The 24,591-nt window shown below is 35.6% G+C and overlaps 1 protein-coding gene across 9 annotated transcripts in view; it reads right to left on the bottom strand.

Annotated features, from left to right (window-relative positions):
• LOC107654555 (cadherin-18-like) overlaps positions 1-24,591 on the bottom strand; it is a 172,803-nt gene that overhangs the window by 22,700 nt on the left and 125,512 nt on the right. For all 9 annotated transcript variants that reach the window (XM_016441685.1, XM_016441689.1, XM_016441680.1 and 6 more), the window contains 5 exons: positions 17,793-17,960; positions 14,690-14,877; positions 10,758-11,011; positions 5,798-5,934; positions 772-893 (listed from right to left, as the gene is read on the bottom strand). In XM_016441685.1, coding sequence (XP_016297171.1) covers positions 772-893; positions 5,798-5,934; positions 10,758-11,011; positions 14,690-14,877; positions 17,793-17,960 — 869 coding nt within the window. The remainder of the gene's footprint in view (positions 1-771; positions 894-5,797; positions 5,935-10,757; positions 11,012-14,689; positions 14,878-17,792; positions 17,961-24,591) is intronic.

Genomic DNA, 24,591 nt, shown 5'->3' with positions numbered 1-24,591 from the left:
AAAAGTCAGTTTGGTGATTCTAGTAGTGCAGAAAGTACACACTCCACTTAAAACACATGAAAAGTGCACAGAAGCACTTTAATGTGCCACTCCCGTAATGTAGTGTAGATAATTTTTGGAATTGGATGTACTGTTTTATGTTTGGATCACAGGGGATATTAAAATAGGCTTGACCTCATCTGTCCTTCATTTTCTCTCGCTCTCATCCCTCTCTTTCTTTCGGCCGCTGGTGAAAAACAGCATTTCAAAATTAAATGGAAAAGTGTGGGTAGGAAAATAGGAGTGTGCTTTAGTGAGTCAGAGCTGTCACGCTTTGTTGATCAGATTTTTATTCTCATTGAGAGATGATTAGCATTCCTATAACCCCCTTCCATTTTTCTATTTCAGCCCCTCTAAATATTCAGCTCGCTCTTTTTTCCACACCCTTCATGGTAGGGAACTCTGGCGGTTTGTAAGGGAATTTTCTGTGCGGGCTGATATGTAAATCCATATTGATCAAACCCATATTATAATCTTTCATATGCCCAACTTAACATTTGTTAATACAGTAACTGCTTGCATTTTTTATCACAAAAATACATATTTATGCATGTCATGCATATACATTATGCTCATTAGTAAGTAAACTGATTAAAACAACAGTTAGTTTGATTACTTCAGTTGTTACATTCATTTTAAGGAGACTCGGCCTCCCTCGCCTTCTCTGCCAGGGAATGAAGGTGTCAGAGAGAAAGCGAGACAGAGAAACAGTTCAACTGTTATGGGACTTGCCTGTGCTGCTCTGGTGCTTTCACAGATGATGATCTCGTCTTCTGTGTTGATCATTGGAGGATTGTCGTTCACATCTAGAACCTGCACTGTAACGGGCACGTGGCTCTGAAGACTGGGGTTATCTGGAAACAAAAGAAAACATTGGATTGCATGTGGAAAAAAACATCAGATAGCTTATGTGAAAGAATATCTGAACATTAAGCAGATTTTTGTGGACAGAAGGTAATGGTAATGGAGACTCATCTATCCAATAAAACTTTAATACACCCATCAGTTCATCGATCCATCCATTTTTATTAGTGAACTGGAATGTAGTTTTGATGAATATCAAATTACATAAAAAAAAAAAAACAGATAAACAAATAGCATGGCAATGGCCAATTAATTTCTGATTAGCAAACACAATTATGCACATTTCTATCAAGTCTGTCTCAAAAGAACACATATCTGAACTGTAATTTCTTAGAGAAAAGTACATTTGCATGCACTCCTTGATCCCTGGGTGGGACCCGGCTAATTTTGTTTACAAATTGGCTAAATCATCTAATAGCAATTCTCAGTGAGTCGGACACATACTGATTAAATTGATTTGAATCAAAACACTATAAATACAAAAACGCAGAAATTAACAAGGCATTATAATGCTCATAAATTAAAAACAGACCCACAACAAGGATACAAAAATATTCTGTGCAATTATACATTGAGTAATTAACTCAATTATGAGATAAATTATATTCAGTTAGGGCCTTTTGAAATTGCTTTGCATCATTTAGACTAACATATCAAAGTTTCTAATTAATTACCTATGATATTACAAAAAAAAACAAAAAACTTTTTTGTAAGTTCATACCATATTTTATGCCAGTAAATTAAAATTAGCACTAAAATACAATAAAAAGAGATTTTCTTAAACATTCTGTCTTTCTCTGCTGCATTATTTGTTCTCTGTTTCCCAACTCAGTCTTGTTGTTTACTGCTTTTCAGTATTAATTTAAACCAATCTATATCTCCTGCCTCTTCTTTGCTGTGTTTCTTTTACTCCCTTCTCTTCGTATGAATCTCTCATCAATGTGAAATTTTATGTTTAAAAATGAGATATAATTCGTTTTGGGTCATTTGAGTCATTGGTCTCATTAATCTATTATTTATTCCAGAGCAAATAGTTTTGGCTGAGAGCAAAATCTCATCACATTATATTTTAAATAACTTTAATGCTGTATGTCAGCTTTTTTTTCAGCAGGGTCACTGCAGTATTTAAATGTGGTTGTCACTCTTGACATTTTACAGTGTGTATGTGACCGTGGATCATTACCTTACTTTTTTTACTTCAAATTAAAGGTTGTAATGTTGTGATTCATCTTAAGAGATGGTTTGGTATTTTTCTTTAAGAAATTTTGAACCAAAACAAGTTGTCTCTCACTGTTATGCTCTATTGTGATGTGAGCTGAGCGTAGGCTGTCTAATATCTAGCAAAAAACAGCCAGATCTATCAGTTTTATAATACAGAATATTCATGCACCACAACTAGAAGTAGCTAATAAAATAGCATGGTATCGGCCAATGGCACAGCTACTGTTAAATGCAATAAATGTGCATATAATTGCTGAGACGTCTTATAAGCGTACAGGCCAAGTGAGTTCCGCTCCCTCGTCATCCTCACTAATGAGCACTCTAACATGAATTCACACCCACAGCTGGACCAGAAGCGAACATTTCTCAGAATGAAGCCTTTAACGGCAAGCCATCTCCATGGCAACAAACACACCATTAGTTTTGAAAAAAACGTACTCACTTCAATGTATCTTTGATTGCATACAACAATGTTAAACACAAACACATCAAAGCAACATCAGAAATCTGATTGTGTTTTGTCATTTTGCTTATTTACCTTTTGGGATGTTTGTTTTGTGTTTACACAGAGAATGAGCTTTTATTGCCAGGTATGTTTACACATACGAGGTCCTGAGAGATTGTGGTGCCCAGGAACCTGAATGACTCCACTGCAGTCACAGTGCTGTCCATGATGGTGAGTGGGGGGAGTGCAGGGGGGGTTTCTCCTGAAGTCCACGGTCATCTCCACAGTTTTGAACGTGTTGAGCTCCAGGTTGTTGAGAGGAATATTTTATTGCACTTTCATAGCTCAGATTTGATTTAGATTCTTAGAAATGCTGCTTTGCAATTATCAAGTTTATCTCTAGTATCTTAAGTTTATCTCTGGTTTATAAAAATAAAAAAGACACAAGTGAGGCAATTGTTCATAAAAAGTAAGAGTGCAGTGTTACATATCTCAGGTAATGTGGTCATAAAATATACCTTGAAAGCAAAGTAAGCTGAAGTATCGGCCAAATGCATGTATGAACTGAATGAGAAATGTTGAAGAACACAGATCTGAGCACGGTTTGAGAGAGTTAAGATCTCTTCAGAGGCTCTCGAAGAATGTATATCTCTGAGCAGCAGACTTATGCAAAGTCTCCATTTGATCTCATTGCTGTCTTGGGAAAATAAGTGAGATATTAAAGCGATGTGTGATTTTTCATTCACATACTGGATAAATGTGGAATATGATTATCATATAGAAGACTGAATGTGTGTCATTGGTGCTGGGTGTAAGGGTAATTACTCTGATAAAATCTGCAGCAGAAGAGTCAGATGGCTCCATTTACATTACTGCCTCTGATTTTTATCATCTGGGAGATTATATACTCCCAATCTTTCCCTGTTTTTGTTCTCTTGCGTGAGTGGGTTTGTTAAAGGTGTATTTCACTCAAAAAAAAAAAAAAAAAATTAATTCTGCTATCATTTCCCCACCCTCATTTTGCTCCAAACCGGAATTACCTGCTTCTGCGTAATGGTGCTGATTGCTATTTTTCATTCAATTAGAAAGCATCAAAAAGGGCATAAAGGCACAATATAGCTGTGAGCTATATTGCACATTTTCTGAAATCATATGATGAGCTTTGAGGAACACACAGTAAGGTAATAAAGTCCTCCTGCAGTCACTAATTTAATCACTTAAAACTCATCTTTAATAATTAAAATTATATATTTATACACCTTTTTGTTCTCACAAAAAAATATATTTATTTTTCATTTTATTCCAGAAGGAAAATACACACAAAGACCAATGCATGCATAATTTCTACAATAAAACAAAAACAAAGTCCCCTTGCAGTCACCAATTTAATCGCTTAAAACTCATCTTTAATAATCAAATTACATATTTAAACATTTTTCTAGTGAAAGTTATTTATTTACTTTTTATATTCTTTATTTTTTTATTTTATTTCAGAGGGAAAATACATATAATGACCAAGGCAGGCATACTTTTTTTTTTTTTTTTACAATAAAACAAAAACATTAATGTTAATATGGATACAATATTATAAACAAGAATGTATGCCATCAGTCCTGGAAACAGTTCTCTAATCTTATAGAGGTTTTGTAAAATGGCTTCAATATAACTCTACACCCTGACCTCATTTAGTATATGCGGACACATGAATATGCAAATTAGTCCCCGCATCCACCCCATTGCCATTGTGCAGTGTAGAAAACGCTACACAATGGCAAGTGCCAATATTGGATTAATTCAGCCAATAATGCTTGAACCAGAAACTGATTGATGATGAAGAAGAGGATGAGCTAATTATACAGGGTTGTCTACAAGTCCACATATCAGAGTGGTAATGCATTTTATGTATCACTCTCAACAATGTCAGACATGTAACGGTAATTGATATAATGGTAGAACTTTATTTTATGGACCAGTTCTCACTATTAACTAGCTGCTTATTAGCATGCATATGATATTACTAGCATATTGGCTGTTTATTAGTACTTATAAAGCACATATCAATGCCTTATTCTGCATGACCACATTTTAGGTCCCATAATCCTACCCCACACCTAAATTTAACAACTACCTGACTAACTATTAATAAGCAGCAAATTAGGAGTTTGTTCAGGGAAAACTCTTAATTAATAGTTTTAATAGTGAATGTGTCCCCTATTGTAAAGTGTTACCGATATAATTAACCTTTGGCTTGGCTGCACTATCAAACAGCTAATAATATGTTGCAAATGTTCACTAATGTTATGAAAAACCCCACCTCACAAGTTGACAGGATTGGTTACATGCTTGTGACTTAGGAAACATGTTTTAAACTGTTTGTTTTTTTGTTTTTTAGACTTTTTAAGGAGCAAATGCTCAGTAATGGTGCTGATTGATGGATTTGCACATGGCACATTGTCTTTAAGCGTATTAAAAACACCAGTTAGCAACATAAAAAATTAGTTTTGACCACAGGAGGGGCTTTAAATCTACCACATCTACCATGTTCAAAAGAGTGCTGATGTCCAACCTGTGGATTAATTTTTATTTTTTTTTTAAGGTGGATCTTTCAAAGAATCTGGTTCAAAAAACTAGATCTGAAAGATGCAATCATTAATCAGACTGAACTGGTTCTCAAATTCAACTAAATCAATGGTCTGGATACAGCAATTAACAGCTCACTAGAGGGGAATTTTATGAGTGAACAACATCTACAACTACACTCAGACTGTATAGCTGCAGAACACAGCACACAAGCCATTTAGATCACTTTAATGATATTTTACAGTGCTTCTGGATCTATTTGGAAGCTTGAAAGCTTTTGGCCCCATTCATTTTAATTGCATGGGAAAACAACAACAACAACAACCAGCAGTCTTCATTTTTCTCTTTCTACAGAAGAAAGAAAGTCATATGGGTTTGAAACAACATGAGGGGTGAGTAAATAACCACAATTTTAATTTATGAGCTAGCTATTCCTTATGTGCTTAGAGGTGCGATCTTTGACTATTAACAGGCCTGCAGAGTTGATTTCACAGCAGCGGGAGGGCGAGCGATTTTCAAAGAGAGAAAGCGAACGGCAGTCCGTTTCTCATGAGTGAACGAGGCGTTTATTGCCGAGACTGTCTTTGCAGACTAATTTGCGAGTTATTAAAGTGGCGAAGCTCAACCAGCATGCTTTCTGGTACCCACCTTCCTCTGTTGCCATGACAGTGATGTTGTGCCAGGGCGTGTCCTCGCGGTCCAGGAGCTGAGTAGTTCTGATGACTCCACTGATGGATTCGATATCGAAATACACCGCTTTGTCTTCTCTCTGCTCGATGAAATACCTAAATATAGAAGAGAGAGCATATTACTGCATGAGCCTTTCCGTCTTTTACCTCGCTATATTATCATCATGGTGGCATTATTAGCAAAGACAGCTGGGATGTGCATGATTATCCAAAAGCTTGTATTTCTATACATGACTTCATGTTGTGAAACTTCATGTGTGGTGAGACTTATGGCAGGACTACTCGACTTTACAAAGCTCAGCCTAAAGGGACATATTTTTATTTTTATATAAATGTTTTATTATATTGTCCGAAAGCTTATACCACAGTAATTGTACATATACAAAAATAGTTAATTATACTGAATTGTATTTAATTGTTTTTACAGATTATATACAAATATATACTGTATATATATATATATATATATATATAATTTAATTTAAAATATATTATGTATATTAATTATATTACATTATAAAATTAATTTAATAAAAATGAATTAAAAACGAAATGATTTTTCTCTAATCTAATTTTTCTCTAATTAATCAAGATTATTCATACCTAACATTTAAATTTGTTATCAGTTTTTTTTATCATAAATATTTTCATGAGTTATCAAATATTTTCACAATGAATCTCCAATTTAACATAAAAATACCATAAAGATGATCTATTTGAAATATCTGTTTAAATGGCATCTTTTTTACTAAATAAAAAGACGAATAAACAAATAAAACAAAAATGGACAAATAAATAATACTAATTAACAAATAAAAATAATTATTAAACATAATAATTTGATAGCAAAAACAGCTTCAAATGTTATAACACTCAAATCTAGACACCATTTCTAACGTCACATGGCATAACACTATGCCACCCAGCTTGATGACAGATCACTGTAGAAATACAGAGTGGAATATATAATATGAAAAACACTGTGACTTCATGGAAAGATGAGAGGTTCATTTATACTGAAGAATAATGCACTAAAAACTAAAGAGTACTTTTTACAGTTTCTAATTAACTGAGTTTGAATTACATTACAAAACGTGCACTGCATTGAGCATTAACATTGCCTTGAAACTATTTAAGTTAATTTTGTTAATATGATTTCCCTAAATGATCAATCAGCTTGCAGACAGCAAACAGGTCATTTTCAGTGAGATTTATGAGTGCTTTTGGGTATATGCACAGATTTATACTGTATATATTCCAGACGAAATAACAGTGAATCACAGCTTTAGATAACAGACCTGACACAACCTAAAGATTATAAAAAGAAAGAAAAGAAAAGAAAAACACTACAGGAGAAAAGTGCAAGGAGAAAAACTGCAGTGAGAAGCATTAGTTGGACATGATTAACAAATCCTCTAGTGGAATGCTTGGTAAAGATGCTCAAAAGAAGGACTGTCAGATTCTCCACATTGAAATAAACTTAAATTTAACCACATTTGCATTTTCTAAAAGAAATACTAGAGTGTGCAAGGCAGCCAAAATTAGTGTTAACATTTTATGTAACCATAAGATTTTAGTTGTGGTTCTGCTGTTTTGGTTTTGTGGGGGTCAAGGTTTACTGGTTAGCATGGTTGGGTTAGCTAGTAGATGGCAAAAAACATTTCCCAATTAATGGCAGTTAAAAAGCGGCCATATATTTTGATGAGGAAAATAACTAATAATAATAATAATAATAATAATAATAATTAGTAATAGATTGAAACTATATCAATACACCATCCAAAATCCCTCTACTTGCTGAAAAACAGCATAAGTACTCTAAAAATTATTTCTGTTTTTAGTAGCTTCTTCCATCATGCTAACTAGGGACAAATACAAGAAACACAAAAATCTTCAGAGCAAAACACAAAAGCTCATCCCGAAATCCTGTTAATGCAACACCAGGTTGTCTACTGTGAAGAATATGCCTTTAAAAACCATTTCCCCTGCAAAGTCTCATGAGACAAATGCTTTACATGAAATATGATAACGATCAGACGCATCATTATAACAGTTAGGAACAAAACTAAGGAGATAACAGTGACCTTGCTTATTTTTCCATAACGCTAATGCTGATTCTCAAACTTCTATGCCATTTTATTTTCATGCTAATGGAGATGATGCAGTATAAATTATTCTATGGGAATGAAATGCTGTTTTTTTTTTTTTTTATGGGAAGTGCATATTAAAATCGGGGGAACAGAAATGCAATAAAAAAAATAGTTTAAATGTGTTATCCTTCAACACAGACAAAAAAAAAAAGGCTAGGGATTATTTATGAGACTTTTCTCATTTTCTCTTATGTATTTTATTTATTTATTTATAGCAGTGATAAATGCTGATGTAAAAAAACTAAAAAACATTTGTGTTAAACTGACAATCTCACTCACTCACATCAGCCAATGAGATCGCAGCATTCGCATGACGGTGAGTGTTACGGCCTCTCAGTCACGCACGGACTGTGAAGGTTCATTTAAAGATGGCTTGAAAACACGTCCTCAAACCACCAGTACAGGCAGACGCTAATAAACCATACAGGTCATATCTCATTACCACAAGAAAATGTACACCGTCCTTGACTGCATGAGACATGAGAGAGAAATAACAATGAGGATTTTACACTTTATGCCTTTTACTGCCAGTGAAAGGAACATTCTGACATTGTATTTTTCATTCCTGTTGTTTGCTTGCATGTCATCCTAACGTTATTTTCTCCATGTTCTACAGACTATGATGTGCACAACATTGCCTTTCATATTAAGACTCCTCATTTTCTTTTGTTTTCTAAACTTTCATTTATATATAATATGATTCTTATCAACTTTTCACACTTAACATACATTATCTTGTTGAAATATTTCACACTCTTCATCCAGTATATTATTTCTGGTTAGTAATGAATTCTGGGCAGTTAGATTTTATCACTGTGCATTTATAAACCCAGGGTTAATGCATATTGAATATTTGCATAATTATATACATTTAAAACATTAATCAGTCAAGTACAGCACACAGCGTGCAACGATTTAATAATAACCTTTGTGCCATTTCCAGACTGCCTTTTCCATAGACTATTCTATCTGATTCTATCTCTCTCAATTTTCAATAAAATATTTTTGGAATAAAAAATGAATATTGTTAATATAAAATAATTGCTTCTCGCTGTTTACTCTCTCGAGTGAAGGCTTTTGCCGCTTGCTCTCCCGAATGCAGGCTCTTCGCCACTTGCTTTCCCGAGCAAGGCCTTGTCGCTGTGTGGAGAGCACTCTAAGTTGTGCTCACAAGCTGAACCATCAGGCGATCGGCCATCTAAGAACTCAACTACTCCGTTGAAGCTTCGTAACTCTGGAGAACGCAAAGTCTTGCTAAAGCAGACTCTCTCAGACGAACTTCAAGGCTCCTCCGTAACCCGGCAACCAACCAAGTATAATTTTAAAGTCAAACCTTGCCAAGATCACGTTACCTCGCTAGGAGCTTACAAATTATCATAATTGTATTGACCTGTGGCCAAGGAAAATACACATAGTCAGTTTGTTAAGATACACGGACATTAACGTCTCGCTGGACGACCGTTGATAAGGTGTAAACTATTAAAATTTAAAATCAGTTCTAATCGGGTTGACTTCGAATTTTCAGATTCGAGTCCTCTCAAAACCTGAATGAATTAATAATAATTAATTCCCTAAAATTAAGTAATCAGACATTACATTCTGCTTCCACTCAAAATAGGTGTCATTATAATATCATTCAAAATTATATTATAAATGATCTGTGGAGTATTTTGAGCTGAAACTTCACAGACACATTCTGGGGACACCAGAGACTTATATAACATATTGTAAATGGGGCATAATATGTCTCCTTTAAATAAACAAGAAAGAAAGTAAGAAAGAAAGAGAGAAAGAAAGAAAGAAAGAAAGAAAGAAAGAAAGAAAGAAAGAAAGAAAGAAAGAAAGAAAGAAAGCACACACATCAGTTATGCTGTGTTTAGCAGGTGGGATGAAACAGGAATTCTAGTTAATCTGAATCCTCTCCATCGGAATCTCTGGCAGGCAGCATGATATCAGCACTAAAGCAATGATGTTTTTATGAGCTGGCCTGCTCACACCTCTCTTTCATTAGAGTGTGTGGACGTAATTGAGCCTTTGGCAGCAGTGTTTCACTACGATGCTAACACGGGGTGCCTTAACTACTCTAATTAACAATATCCTCCATAGAGAGAAAGAGAGAGAGTCAAAGCAGTAAAAGATCCTTGTATGTCATATCAGCTCAATGTCATCCTATTAAATTCGACCTTTACAAAGAGATGTGAGAAATGGGAGGGCATGGAAGAGAGAGAGACAAATAATGTCAGATTATTTTGCTAAAGCACTGCATTTGTGCATACACACCATGACTTAATAAAATCCTATACAAACAGTAGTGATTTGCTAGTACAAATTCTAGAAAATTGTATTTTGTGGGTGTACTGCAGGTGACTTACTATGAATTGCACAAATAGCCACACATGCTAACAGTAATATTAAAATGATTATATTAAAATTAAATTTAAAAAAACAATATTAAAATTAGTATATCCACCTTTATATATATAATAGCATGCTAAATATGTAGTTAAGTAGAGAGATACAATAAAATAAAAATAACAAATACAAAAAATATTTAAAAATAAATAATAAAATAAATTGTAAGTATATATAAATAATTAAAAATAATCTCATTAGCAGGTGAGCTCAGACATTTTTGCACTTGCATCTAGGAATGGTTCACAATAGTGGTCTAACTGACTTTGGTGGTATAATGTGACATTTTGGCCCATGTGTGATTGTACTCTATTATGGGTGAGAGTGTTATTTTAGCTGTTTATCATGTCTTCTAACCTGACAGGGCTGTTTTTGCTGTCTGGGTCTCTCGCTGTGACGGCTCCCACTTCAGTTCCTACCCTGGTGTTCTCGTACACCTCCATAATGTAATAATCCATTGAGAAAACTGGCGGCTCATCCACGTCTCCGACTGTAATCTTGAGCGTGGCGTCGTCTTTGAACGAGCCCAGATAGGTGAAGTGTGGATCCAGGTGCGTGTTCTCTGCAGCGATGTGAAGACTGTAATGCTTCTTCTTCTCATAGTTCAGTGGCTAAAAAGAGAAAACAGAAAAATTAACTAGATTACAAATCAGGGAATAGAAATAGAATCACCCCCCTTTAAAATAATCACATTTTGTTGCTTTGTAGCCTGAAATGAAGTCGAACACAGTTTTTGTTTTATCCAGCTGTATTTACTCAGTGCAACCTATAACATCCAAGTTATAAACAAAAACTATAGTTTAACAATGATACTAAAATATCACTGTTACAAATAAAATACTTGGATCACAAATCAGGGTTATTATTGTTAACTAAAACTATAAACATTTATTTTTTTTTTTTTAATATTTTTAAATATTTTAAAAATAAGCATTACCTTAAATAATATAAAATAATATATACAGTGGGTATACTGTATACAGTGGGTATATGTTGCCCTGCTAGTTGACAGGGAAACATTTCTCATTTTCATTTAGTTTAAGTTGTAGTACTAAAATATGGAAGCCGTTTCCGCCACTGAATAAAAAATTAAAAAGGTAATTGTGACTTTTTATCTCACAACTCTGACTTTTTTCTCATAATTGCGTGATGCAAACTTGCAATTTTTATATATATATACAGTATATATAGTATATATATATCAATGATACTAAAATTACACTGTTACAAAAATACATAATACATATACTTTGCTTTCAGTCAGTCAGTTTTAGCCACTTTCTTGGTGGCTTCTATTGGTTTCAAGTACTCCAAAATGTTATGAGCTGAGATCATATTGAGGTCAGTCTTTTTCTTCCGGAGTACAGAAGTTAAATCGCTCTCTAGATGGGGTCACATCTGTAAACAGCATGAAACCTGCCCGACCTTCACCGCTGTCTCGCCGGACAGATCTGGCAGGCATTTATTTACTTTATCTCACAACTCTGACTTTTTTCTCATAATTGCGTGATGCAAACTTGCAATTTTGACTTTTTTTTCTCAGAATTGTGTGATATAAACTCGCAATTGCAAGTTAAAAAGTTATAATTGTGAGATAGAAACTCGCAATTCTGAGAACATATCAGTCTTTTTCCCACCCTCAAAATTGAACTTTAACTCGCAATTGCGAGTTTATATCACACAAGTCTGACTATATAACTCGCAATTACGTGAAAAAAGTCAGTTGTGAGTTTATATCACGCAATTCTGAGAAAAAAAGTCAGAATTGTCAGTTTATATCTCGCAATTCTCACTTTATAACTCGCAATTGCAAGTTTGTATCTCACAATTCTGTGAAAAAAAGTCAGAATTGTGAGATAAAAAGTTGCAACAACTTTGTTTATTTTTCATTCAGTGGCAGAAACGGGCTTCCAAACTAAAATAATTAAACTTAAAAAAAAAAAAAAATTATAAATATAAAGTCTTACCAAGAGTAGTGGTCTTGAGGGCTTTACGTATAAGGCCTTCAACTTGAACACCTTTAAAATCAAGCTGCCATCCAGTTCCTGACCTTCACTTAACTTGGGTGTAATGAGCTTGTTGCCACATCCCATAAGTATTTCCAAACTGCACATAATGAAAACCAGTGGTACTAATACACCATCAAATAATACATCACACAGTAAAACATTTACAATAACTATAACTTCTTTACAACATTTTTATATATATATATATACAGTATATATAGTATATATATATCAATGATACTAAAATTACACTGTTACAAAAATACATAATACATATACTTTGCTTTCAGTCAGTCAGTTTTAGCCACTTTCTTGGTGGCTTCTATTGGTTTCAAGTACTCCAAAATGTTATGAGCTGAGATCATATTGAGGTCAGTCTTTTTCTTCCGGAGTACAGAAGTTAAATCGCTCTCTAGATGGGGTCACATCTGTAAACAGCATGAAACCTGCCCGACCTTCACCGCTGTCTCGCCGGACAGATCTGGCAGGCATTTATTTACAAGACTGGCTTTTGGAAAACTCAGTATTCACTGAATTCACAGCTTTCCTGACCCCCGGGACTGAGTGGGGAATTGAAGAAGCTCAGAATACAGAAAATAAACCATTAATGAGCATCTGAGCCCCGAAGAGCGCCAGACGCCTGCTTGACCCATTCTGGCTAGACAGATTATATATATATCTGTCAGTGATTTCAGTGTGTGCAGCTTCAGATATTACGCTATTTTGACAACATCTTGACTTGGATAATTATGCCATCCTGTTTTGTTCTTTTGTTGAAGGTCTACAAGCAACACTCAAGTGAAAAGTGTGAAAAACTGAAAACATTTCACAATGCAGAGGTTATTCAGGGTTTTGAACTTGTTAATGAGGTTTTGTGCATGACTGTAGCTTTTTCGCCCTTTTGTATTTTTGCTGTTTGTTTGTCATCTCTGCAGGATAAATCAAGTGTTTAAGGCTTCTGAGATATTCACTACAATAATAATATAAGCTAGATTTTGTACTCTCCAGATACGACTCATGTCCTCTTCCAGGGCAAGTCTAAGATTTTCTGGCCCATTTTATCCTAAGCCTGGTGAAAGTTTGATTACTGAGAAAAGTAAGCACATCTCTCCTCAATAAACTACAACATTTGAGACATCATTCATATCTGCAGCAGCAGCACAAATAACACATGACAAGTTAAGACCTAAAGTTTAACTACTACACGAACTTTAATTTCCCAGGGGCCGTTTTTTTTTTAGATATTTTTCTTTTTGTTGTTAAGGTCACAGAGAAACGGGCTTGGAAACTTTTTATCAAGACTTCTTCATTTATTTTTGATATGTATTTTTAATCAAATGCTTTTATGTTTGATTTAAAAAAATGAAAATCATAAAATTATATATGTTTTTCAAATATCCTTTGAAAACATAAACAGCAAAATAACCATAAACCATGTCAATATTTACTGTGGGAAAATTATTATATATTTTTTTTAATAAATCATCCTCACAAATATTTCTCAGTTTGACAATTTTCAATGCAATCAAAAATTGTGTTAAAAAAATATTGTATGTTGTTTCCAAGGAGACATCATTAAATTATATATTATACAAACATGAAGTATTTAATTTAATTGTAAATTTAGTAAACCTTACATATGTATGTAAATGCTAACTATTAAATTATAAAATCAAATAAAATAAATGTTTCCACAAAAATATAAAGCATCACAACTGTTTTTAACACTGATAATAATCATAAATGTTGAGCAGCAAATCAGCATATTAGAATAATTTCTGAAGGATATTCGGCTGAAGAACAATTCAGCTTTGCATCACATAAATAAATTACATTTTAAAATGTATTCAAATGGAAAACAGTTATTTTAAATTGTAATATAATTACACAATTTTTACTGTATTTTCGATCAAATAAATGCCTTGATGAGCATAAGTGTGTATGTAAAATGTCCACTGCTGAACCCTATTAAACATTTTTTTTTTTAACAATTTCAATTGTAAACTGATGTTGCAGAAATGTCACTGTGGTGGAAATGTCCATTACTTTCAGACAGAAATTATGATATCCTGTGATGCATGTATATTCACTGTTTAACACTGTTAGTGTTACAAAGTGTTGACCAAAATGATTTTCTAAGAGTCCACAAGACCAAAAGTACCCATAGTTGAAAAAACAGCCGCTTATTATTAAGGGTTCAGGAAAGCCTCTAACCCTAGAACAAGCAATAATAGTAGTGATGCTTGCCTTGGCAAACACCAATAGAAATGACAGCAATACCTTTCTCAGCGTGATCACACCCTCTCTAGTATCTTTGTCTGTGGAGATGGAGAACATTCCGGCCCCCTCGGGGTTCAGGATGCTGTATTTGATCTCTGCATTGATTCCGATGTCCTCATCACTGGCTTTCATCTTCCCCACTGGTTTCCCCACCTGTGCCGACTCTGGGACAAACACCTGGTAATTCTCTGCAGACACACACAAAAGCCCGCATGGTGGTTTGTTCGATTGGCTGGATGGTATTTTTGAAGCATAGATATCATGATGCCTCTATCCGGCTGTGCCTCCGCCACATTGAGCTAGTCTAGAAGGATTTCAATACGGCTGCCAGACCCTAAAATCAGCCACACCTACAGTCCCACACCACCTGATTAAAAAAAAGCTGGATGCAATGGAGCGCAACAGCCATGGTCCACTTTTCGGAAGCTATTGTTACAAAGTATTCTGGGGATTTCAAAAGCTCAGAGACGAAAACTTTGATTTGAAGAAAAAGCATTTAAAAATCAGAAAAAAAAAAAACTGAATGAGAAATGATAATAGTAATAATAATAATAATAATAATATTGCATTTACTATAATGGCGCCTTTCTAAACACCCAAGGTCACCTTACAGCAAGCAATGTTTTATGTATATGTAATATGTTATGTATAAGCAATGTGTTATGTATATGCAACACATTTTTAAATATATATATTGTAATATTTATATTTTTTATAAAAAAAAAAAATTATATATTGTCGCGGGGTGAATGAGAACACAGACTCGGTACTGATCGAAAGAGCCCCGGAGGGTGATTTATTTCCCACACACTGATCACACGTGCTCTGAGGAATGGCGCTCGGTGTCCGTCTCAGCGTGGTGCTCGTGGGGTGAAGCTCGTCATACTGTTCATTCCGGGGTGCCCTCAGGGCATAATAGGCCCGCTGCGCTTCTCCGGTGAGGAAGGGGGCGATGATGCGAGCCCACTCTTCCTGGACCCACCCCTCCCGGGCCGCAATAACCTCAAACGTGTGGAGGTAAGCCTCGATGTCGTCGTTCTCGGTCAACCGGACGAGGTATTGGTGCGCTTTGACCGGCGCTTCCGGGAGGGGCAGGCGCCCCGCCACGCTGGCCTGCAGCTGTTCCACGACCCGGTCAGTATATTCATGCCGGGCGGCCAGTCGCTCGGTAAACTGCTGTTGGCGGGCCGAGAGCTCCGTTAGGCGGCGGATAACCTCTTCCATATCTCCGGGGGAAGAGAGCGGTTTCTCCTAGAAGAAGCACAGAGATCGTTATAGCCACCTGGCGGTACCAGTCTGTTTCTCAATTCACCTGTAATGCCCGCATTCTCCACCATATGTCACGGGGTGAATGAGAACACAGACTCGGTACTGATCGAAAGAGCCCCGGTGGGTGATTTATTTCCCACACACTGATCACACGTTCTCTGAGGAATGGTGCTCGGTGTCCGTCTCAGCGTGGTGCTCGTGGGGTGAAGTGCCGTGGTGCAGATCCCTCTCCCAGGGTGCCTTCGGAGTCTGTGAACAAGGAGAAACAAGCATTAATGTCGCCTGGAGCTCCGGGGTGCCTTTCCGCTGGTGTCTCTTCTCCTGGCTTTTAAGGCCAGCGGGAACGAGCTCCAGGTGCGCCACTCATCGCGCACAGGTGTTGTGCGTCGGTGATCAGTGTGGCAGCGGCGTTTCCAGGGCGACGCTAATCTGGACTCGGGATACTCGCCACAATATATATATTTCTATACTATATGTTTATTACATTTTTATTTTAAAATACAAACAACTAATAAATCCTGACAGACTTTGACTTAATAAATAAATAAATAAGTTATATATAAGCGATGGAATGGTTCTGTAGATGCCACAAGTCTTTAAATGAGTACACTTCATTAAATCTTAGCTTGTTTACCAAATTCTCTGTGAATAGCTACACTACACATAATCCTGAAGATCCACGTTGCTGTTACCTGAAAATGGAAATGCAGTAAATTAATACAATGGATACAAATAAACAAGTAGTTTGACAGGGTAGGGAGACTCAGTTACATCATTTGCAATGCTTGATTACATTTTCATGTAACAGTCACTTCTGTGATTGGTGGATCTTCAGGATTATGGGTAGTGTAGCTATTCACAGAGAATTTGGTAAACAAGCTAAGATTTTATGAAGTGGACTCATTTAAAGACTTGTGGCATCTACAGAACCATTCCATCGCTTAATCTTAGAGTTTATAGCTTCTACATTATCCTTAAACATACATTTTTTTTTTCTAGGGAGGAAATTAATGTGATTTTATTTCCAGAACCCTGCTGTGGTGCTCTGTTTCTGTGGATAAAAATAAGACTACAAAAACTCAAGATGCAAGGTCTCATAATTGGATGCTTACACAATATAACATGCTGGTCCTGCCTCTATTCTCTTCATGCTAATTAATGGTAAAAAATTTTAACCGCAATGCACAATTTATATGATGAGTCATCTGATAGCGAGACTGCATCTAATGTAAGGTATATTTCCATCTCTTCCATCTAATTATGTAGTATCCATAAGAAGCCCTCGAGAAAAGGTACTCTTTTCTAATGAATATCTTGAAAACGCGTGAGAACCTACTTTGAGAGAGAGAAAAAGTGTGTTACAACAGCATACTGTATGGTTCACCTTCAAACAGTAATGAGTGTTTATGCAGCAGATAAAGAATTGTAGAAAAGCGAGGTCAAGCTATTTTGGATCAGCTATTTTGGACAAGATCTAAAGCATAATAATCAAGAAGTCATTCAATGCCTCACAGATTCGCTTTATCTTAAAAAAACAACAACAACCAAAGACCTTCAGTAAAAGACCAGCATGAATTTGCAGACTGGTTTATGCTGGTGTTGATCTAGCAGGTGGACGTATCATGAAGTTCATCAACAGCTAGTTAGCTGCCTACAGCATTCAAAGGTTGCAGCCTTCTAAGGCAGCATCTTAACTGACATAGAAACAGATTACAAATACTGCCTCACTAGGTTGTTCTCTAGGTCTTGGAGCAGAACCAACATCTGCTGATGTCCATTTACAGCAATATGTTGCCACTTGATTTTGTTTTCACACTGGTTTCCCATCACTCACTCTGAGGGAACTTGGGTGGGTTGTCGTTGACGTCGGTCAGCGTGATGTTGACTGTGGTGGAGCCCGACAGCCCTCCCACCTGCCCCGCCATGTCTTTGGCTTGAATCACCACTGAGTAATGTTCTCTCGCCTCTCGATCCATGTCTGCCAGCGCTGTTCTGATGATTCCTGCAAAACATACACATACACATAAACATACGGCAGACATTATGCACATCATTTGTGCTATAAAAGCAATAAGCCAGAAGCAACCACGTTACAGTGCTTTATCAACATGATGACAGAAACCAATGTTTAAAAAAGTAATTTATTATTATTATTGTTGTCATTGTTATATAAAAAATATACGATAATAATAATAATAATAATAATAATAATAATAATAATAATAACAATAACAACAACAACAACAACAATAACAACAACAACAACAACAAGAACAATAATAGTAATAGTTACTATTATTAAACATCGGTTTCTTGCATCATATTGTTGTAACAGCAACATGATGCATTATTATTATTATTATTATTATTATTATTATTATTATTATTATTGCTTTTCCTTAAATACATGCATAAGTTCAAAACTTGTTTGCAACATCACTTACTTAGGTGATCATCACATAATTTTACATTTCTTATAATTTTATTTATTTATTTATTATTAAAATGTCTGTCAAAGACATACGTGTAAATAAATATCGCATTTACACACCGAAGGTTCATATCTACCCTTCATTCTTGGATTGATCTTGTTTCAAAACAATCATATGCAGCAGTGACTGTACGGCTTGTTAAAATAAAACAGGTAGGCGCTCCTGTCTGTAAAATCGTTTCTCTGCCAAGGTCAGTTTCTGTACGCCTTACACTAGCATTCAAATGATAACAACAGCTTGAAGTACTGGTGAACTTAACCGTAGTCTGCACCCATTAAATCACACACACCTCAACAATGACACACACATGCAGTTCCACAACACACACAGACACAAACACACCCATAGAATAGTCATCAAATGATAGGTCTGGACAATCCTCTTGATTTTAAATAAATGTTTGTGTCTACTCTCAGTTAAATATTTCACTTGTTTATGAACAATGTTACCTCAGGGTAACAAACTCATTTTTCACTTTTGTCCATGAAACACAATGGCAAAAAAAAAAAAGGTTAATTCTAAAAGCAATGACTTCAAATAAAGCAATAAAAAGCCTTTTGGTCACACTGGTTTCTGGCAAACATTTTAAAATATTTTTTTCTGGCATTTTGGTGCAGAATGCGGTCGTCACACATATTGATCTAGAGAACTGAGCTTTTTTATTGTTTTTTCAGCCATCAAAAAATATGTTTTTACATTTAGAGTCAAATAAATTATTTGTATGTTTTGAGGAATTGTGCCACAGTATGATGATATGATGATGCCATTATAGAGAATATTGCTATTGTTTTTTTAGTAAAAAAATGTACAAATTTACAATTTAAGTCCAAAGTCAATCCAGGAACCAGTTCAGTGGCAATCCACTAATCCACATTAAATAAATAAATAAATAAATAAATATATAAATAAATAAATATACATTTTGCATAAAAACATTTTTAAAGAACAGATAAATAAACAAATAAATAAATAAGTAAATAAATGATAGTATAAAACAAAGAAATAAAATAAACCAATAGATTTCATGGATTCTGTGGTGCTTTGTGGTTTAGTTGCTTCTTTTCAATCTAAAACATTCCAACCTGCTTGATAAAAGCAAGGAAATGTGTGCATAATATAATCATAAAAAAAAAAAAAATAAATAAATTACTAAATAAATAAATGAAAGAATTAACAATAAAATAAAATAAATAAATAATTGTAAAATATTATTGCAATTTAAAACGTGTTTTCTATTTTAATATAATTTAAAATGTAATTTATTCCTGTGATGACAAAGCTGATTTTTCAGTAGAAACATTTCTTATTATTATCAATGTTGAAAGCTTTTCTTCTACTCTGATTACATCATGACAGCCACAGAAAATTGGCTCAGACAGGCCAAATATTTTGAGAATGTTAGATTTTATTTGTGTCTTGTGCATTTATTTGTGGATGTACAGATTTGAGGGATGTTCAGCCAAGGAGGAACTGCAGGAACTATCACTCTTTACAAAATGGAAGTGTTTTCAGACAATCCAATCCTACTTTATATTTGCTTGAAAACAATAGCGTCGGTTGCCTGCAGCTTCCTCTGATAGAGGGCTTCGACTGTGACAAGCAGTCAATACACACACGCCATTAAAGAACAGATTACAGACTCATGAATAAACAAGCTGGGTGTTTGAGTCGGGCTCTAAACAGGAATTCAGTGGGCTGTTTGCATCCCTATAATTGACTGATTCATTTTTCACTTTAATTTATGAAGTGCAAACAGAGAGAAAATATTGATTTGTCATTATTGTAGTGAAAAGTGGTTTTGCGTAGACCATAAATAACCGTCGGTTTTCTCAGTTATTGACTAAAATCATCCCGAATCTTTTTTAAATACTTGTTTTGTTTCATTTCCTTTATGATAATGAAGAACCAAAATAAACACTCAAAGAAATGATGATGACTGCAGCGTTGTGTGCTCATGTGAAGAGTGTCGGGTTGACAGGCTCAGGATTAGCTGTCCGTGGGCAGGTTATAACATTAGACGAGTAACTGCAGGCGACAATATTAACATGCAGGGCAAGTGAGGTTGACCATTGTCACCTGTCACAGCGAGAGCAGGGCAAAGGCTGCTGAATGCACTAGGGACAGACCAGCATATCTTGCACTGTTCCAAAAATACCCAAGAGAACGATCACACAATTGAACTTTCTTACTGCTTGTGCAAAACTGCCCACCACAATACAATTTCATTGCTGTGTGTTGCTAGGGTGTTTAGTGGTTGCTAAGTGGCCCAAGTCAAAAGAGATTACAAAAATAGATTTCTTTCCCTTTTTTTTCTAGTGAAACCGTAGTCTGGTTGGTCAAGCTACTGTAGTTATGCCTGATGAGTACATAAGCATCCCATGCCAGGGATCAGCATCCAAAACAACATATGCTGATCTTTTCCTCAGGGTTGCACATAAAATTACAATATTTATTAGGAAACTCATTAGCACTTTAGTCAAGAGGGTTTGGTGACATCAAAAGGTCAAAAAGGAAAGTCATTATACTCAATCTGCACTACAAGTGAGTGTTCTGATGCAAGAAAACCAGATCAAACCAGAGTTATTTCACACACACACACACACACACACACACACACACACACACACACACACACAAAAAAAAACACCTTTGTACCTTATTTACCCCTAAAGGGTGCATATCAGTATCTTTAAAGGGTTAGTTCACCCAAAAATGAAAATTCTATCATTAATTACTCACCCTAATGTCGTTCTAAACCGTAAGACCGCCATTCATTTTCGGAACACAGATTAAGATATTTTTGATGAATTCTGAGAGCTCCCTGACCCTCCCATAGACAGCAATGTAATTACCACGATCAAGGTCCAGAAACGTAGCAAGGATAATGTAGAAGCTATTTACGAAGCTACGAGAATACTTTTCAGGCCGAATTCAACAATTCATCTCCTCCCTGGTGTCACCCTGGCGTCACCCTGGTGACATTTTGGAAAATATCCACTGAACGTAAACAGCATATGCTGTTCTGTGTCAGCTGCGTCACGCGGATACGTTGTTTTAGTTCAAATCAAAGCGTAAACAACGTAGAAAATGCATCCGCGTGACGCAGCTGACACAGAATAGCATACACTGTTTGCGTTCAGTGGATATTTTCCAAAATGGCACCAGGGTGATGTGGAGGAGACGAATTGCGTACAAAAAGTATTCTCGTAGTTTCGTAAAATTACGGTTAAACCCCTGATGTCACATGGATTATTTTACATATCTCCTTGCTACGTTTATGGACCTTGATCGTGGTAATTACATTGATGTCTATGGGAGGGACAGAGAGCTGTCAGAATTCATCAAAAATATCTTAATTTGTGTTCCTAAGATGAATGGAGGTCTTATGGGTTTAGAACGACATGAGGGTGACTAATTAATGACATAATTTTCCTTTTTGGGTGAACTAACCCTTTAAGCTTAGTGAATATTACGTACAGTAAGCACTAGAACTAGAGACTTGTGCTACTTGGGGTAGTGTTTTAAATAAACTTCAATTTTGCTTTTTTGTGCAAAAATTATCAAAAGGAAAGAAAAGATGCACAGTGGCAAATCTTCATTTTTGGGTGAACTAACCCTTTAAAGTGTACATATTAGTACCTTCTGAAAGGTTCCGATATTTTTTTTTTCTGAGAGTGTTTGGCACTGGGGTGGGGCCCTGAGAACCAGCGCGATCCACCCCGAGAAACCAATCATCCAACCTTCAGGGTTCGGGACACGGTGGAAGATTCCACTCGAGCCCGACACCGATTGGTCTCTCTAAGCGAGATCCCAATTCGTCGGTCATCCGACGTGACGTTGAGAGCGACCAACTGAAAGGGAACTGATATACTATTATTAGTTTTTAAATGAAATAACAAACCTGTCTGAACTTTTAAAATCAAAATAACAAAAGTACAAACATGAATGAATGAATGACATACAAATATGAATAAATATAAAACCATTTGACAATTGAACTTTTCAAAGCAAAACAAACAAACAAACAAATATAAAAACCATTTGTTAATATTTTAAATCAGATTTTATATTTTCTGTTTTCATTTAATGCCATTTCATTTGTTAAATTTTTTTAAATTTTGTTTGCTTCTGCCTTTTTAATTTTTTTAAATATATGTATACAGTTTTATTAAGTTGCAGCTATTGTAGTACTTCAACTTAAACTAAACAAAAATTTGAAATATATTGTCTGAGAGTGTTTAGAATAATTTATATACTATTATTAGTTTTTAAATGAAATAACAAACCTGTCTGAACTTTTAAAATCAAAATAACAAAAGTACAAACATGAATGAATGAATTAATGAAATACAAATATGAATAAATATAAAACCATTTGACAATTGAACTTTTCAAAACAAACAAACAAACAAACAGACAAACAAACAAATATAAAAACTATTTGTTAATATTTTGAATCAGATTTTATATTTTCTGTTTTCATTTAATGTCAGTTAATTTCAGTTACATTTTTAGAAATGTTGTTTGTTTCTGCCTTTTTTATTTTTTTAAATATATGTGTACAGTTTAATTAAGTTTTATTTCAAGTAATAAAAGAAATGCCTTTAGTTGTAGGTAACAATGATAACCCTGGATTGCAGCCACCACAACCGAGACACTGTGATATTTGGCACTTGCAGAAAATGTCATAGATTAAGGTTTGAGAAATCTAGCTTAGCTGCATTGCAGTTGTCAAATGCACTCTTTCATTTATGCTTCATCTTCTGCGAATCCCAGCCTCCCAACACAAGCGGTCCATCCCCATCCCACCCATCAAACCTCTTGGATCTGTCACCAGCCCTTGTTCTGGGAGCTGATAATTTACAGATGAGAAGAGGCATAAAATAAACAATGTCATAAACACATCCAAATCGTCTTCTAATATGCAAGCAAGTGTTGGAAGATTTCCCAGAATGCTTCTCAGCGAACAAAAGCCCAGCACATTGGTACAAAAAGAGGTTTGTAAACTTTCCAAAATGAATCTCCCATCCATTTCTCCGGTTTTAATGCCATAACTCCATTTCTAGACTGCCAACGCTCGAACCACGGCGGTGTAGCAGAGATATTACCCGAGCTGCAGCATTACTTAACCTAGGCTCCTAAGGCAACACAAGTCTCTGGCACACAGCCATTCACTCCATTAAAACAACATAAAAACTAATGTTGTGACCTTTTCTTCATCCGTCAGGGGTGAGGGAGTGTCTCTCCGCAGCTATCACTCAAGTTTATTGTGTGGGATTGGTAAGTGCTCTTGAGGAAATATGAAACAGGCTTGCTGTAAATGAGGGAGAGTGTAGTATTTGTTATTTGGATGTAAAAGAAGGCTTCCAGGAAGCCCCCAAATACCAAAACCCCCCATGAAACCCCATCCATCCTTCCATCAGAGGGCACTTTAGACCAGCACCATTAAGAATCCCATAGTATTCTCCCTTTACTTGGAAGAACCGGCCTGAAATCTCAATGGAAACCAGCGAGGAACAAGAAACAAGTGGCAAGTCTGACCGAGGGTTAGCTGAGTGAGCAAAACTGGTTTAAGCCTTTTGCTCATCTCTCGCTCACACCGTCTGTCTGTAATCTCCTATCGCTCCATCTTATTCCCTCTCGATCCCTCGCTTTTCACAGGCTGTGCTTTTATTGAGAAGGTCAGTCTAGGTGAGCAAAGGGGATTATTATGGGAAATTACCTTTGGCCTGGTCCAGCGCTAAGAGCCGTTCACACAGGATGTTGTGCAGTTTACTTCTGTAATCTGATGGTTTTTTTTTTTACATTTGGGACTAGATAGTTTACACACACACACACACACATGTCTGGTTTGCTATCCTTGTGGGGTCTCTCCATAGGCGTAATGCTTTTTCTACTGTACAGACCGTATATTCTATCGCTCTACACCAACCCTACACCTAAACCTACCCCCTACAGGAAACTTTCTGCATTTTTAGATTTTCAAAAAACTTCATTCTGTGTGATTTATTTGCTTGTTTACCCGTGGGGACCTCAATTTAGGTCCCCACCGTGACACGAGTCCCCATGAGTCTGTGTGCATTCAGGTTTAAGACCCCACCAGAATAGAAAAACAGGTATACACACATATATATATATATA

This window comes from Sinocyclocheilus anshuiensis, unplaced genomic scaffold, assembly GCF_001515605.1.
Source record: "Sinocyclocheilus anshuiensis isolate Anshui unplaced genomic scaffold, SAMN03320099.WGS_v1.1 scaffold391, whole genome shotgun sequence".
Classification (NCBI taxonomy): Eukaryota; Metazoa; Chordata; class Actinopteri; order Cypriniformes; family Cyprinidae; genus Sinocyclocheilus; species Sinocyclocheilus anshuiensis.
The sequence above is the reverse complement of the archived record's forward strand: the minus strand, read 5'-3'. Positions and strand labels throughout refer to the sequence as shown.